This window comes from Pistacia vera, unplaced genomic scaffold (assembly GCF_008641045.1).
Source record: "Pistacia vera cultivar Batoury unplaced genomic scaffold, PisVer_v2 Contig1472, whole genome shotgun sequence".
NCBI lineage: Eukaryota > Viridiplantae > Streptophyta > Magnoliopsida > Sapindales > Anacardiaceae > Pistacia > Pistacia vera.
Genome location: NW_022195546.1, coordinates 1 through 1,010, shown reverse-complemented (window position 1 = coordinate 1,010; position 1,010 = coordinate 1). Strand labels below are relative to the sequence as shown.

Below are 1,010 nucleotides of genomic sequence, written 5' to 3'. Positions count from 1 at the left end.
GTCGTAACGCCATTTTTCTGCCAGATTCATATGATAGTAGTCGGAATTTAGCATTGTAGATGGGTGAGGTGTTTTTGTCATTTTACAGATTTTTTATATATTAGGGTGTTTAGTTAAATTAACAAACTTAGAGGTGTTTTTTTATTAATTTTTAAATTTTACTTTGTAATACTCACCCTATTTAATTATCTAATATTATTTCTAAAATCCTATCTAAAATAATAAAATAAAAACACTCTAAGATATTCAATAAACTTAAAAAATTAGTTGAGATATGAACAAATCGATTCAACACCGCATCCATAAAAAAAAAAAAAAAAAAACGTTAACCAATACGGAGTTGGTAGCACTAGTACAATATGTTTGAGCGAAGCCGAACTTGACAGCTCATTGCGGAGGGGATCGGTGTAAGACACTGAAAACTCAAAACCGGTATGGCTGCCCACATGTCTTTGTTCTTGTACGACCAGGATACTCTAACGTCGACGTTTTATCACGCTTCCCAAAACGCGAGAGCCCCGAGATTCTAGCTCACAACTCAAATTGTGAAAATCCTTTTCCAATAACTGTTATAAGCCCCTGAATTGAAAGCCATATTACTCAGAAGTCATGACTTCCCTAACTCTGACACCGCTCTCTTCTTCAACTTCCACTTTATTCTCTCTCAAGAAGCCACCAGCAGCTTCACCATTACATCTTAAACACCTTTTGAATAATACCCATAAAACTATCAACAAGGTAAGAGTCTAAGAGTGACAAAGTAATTATCTTTTTTTAGTACTATGTGTTTGTAATTTTATTTATTTATTTATTTGCAGAATAAGAAGGTTTGGAGGGGAATATGCAGAGCAGAGTTATCAAACGACACGCCGTTTGTTATTGCAATTGGGGCTTGCATGTTAAGCTCACTAGTTCTTCCAACTCCGACTAGTGAGGAAGGGGATGCTGATACTGCTCTTGATTCAACAGATACCAGATTTGCTGCTATGGGCATCATCAGTTTTATCCCG

The 1,010-nt window shown here is 35.7% G+C and overlaps 1 protein-coding gene across 1 annotated transcript; it reads left to right on the top strand.

Moving 5' to 3' along the window:
* Positions 1-609: 609 nt before the first annotated feature.
* LOC116124084 lies at positions 610-999 on the top strand (the record flags this gene model as incomplete). Its single annotated transcript, XM_031409791.1, has 2 exons — positions 610-738; positions 819-999. Coding segments are annotated over exons 1-2 (310 nt in total), but the record flags the coding sequence as incomplete, so codon positions are not given.
* Positions 1,000-1,010: the final 11 nt, after the last annotated feature.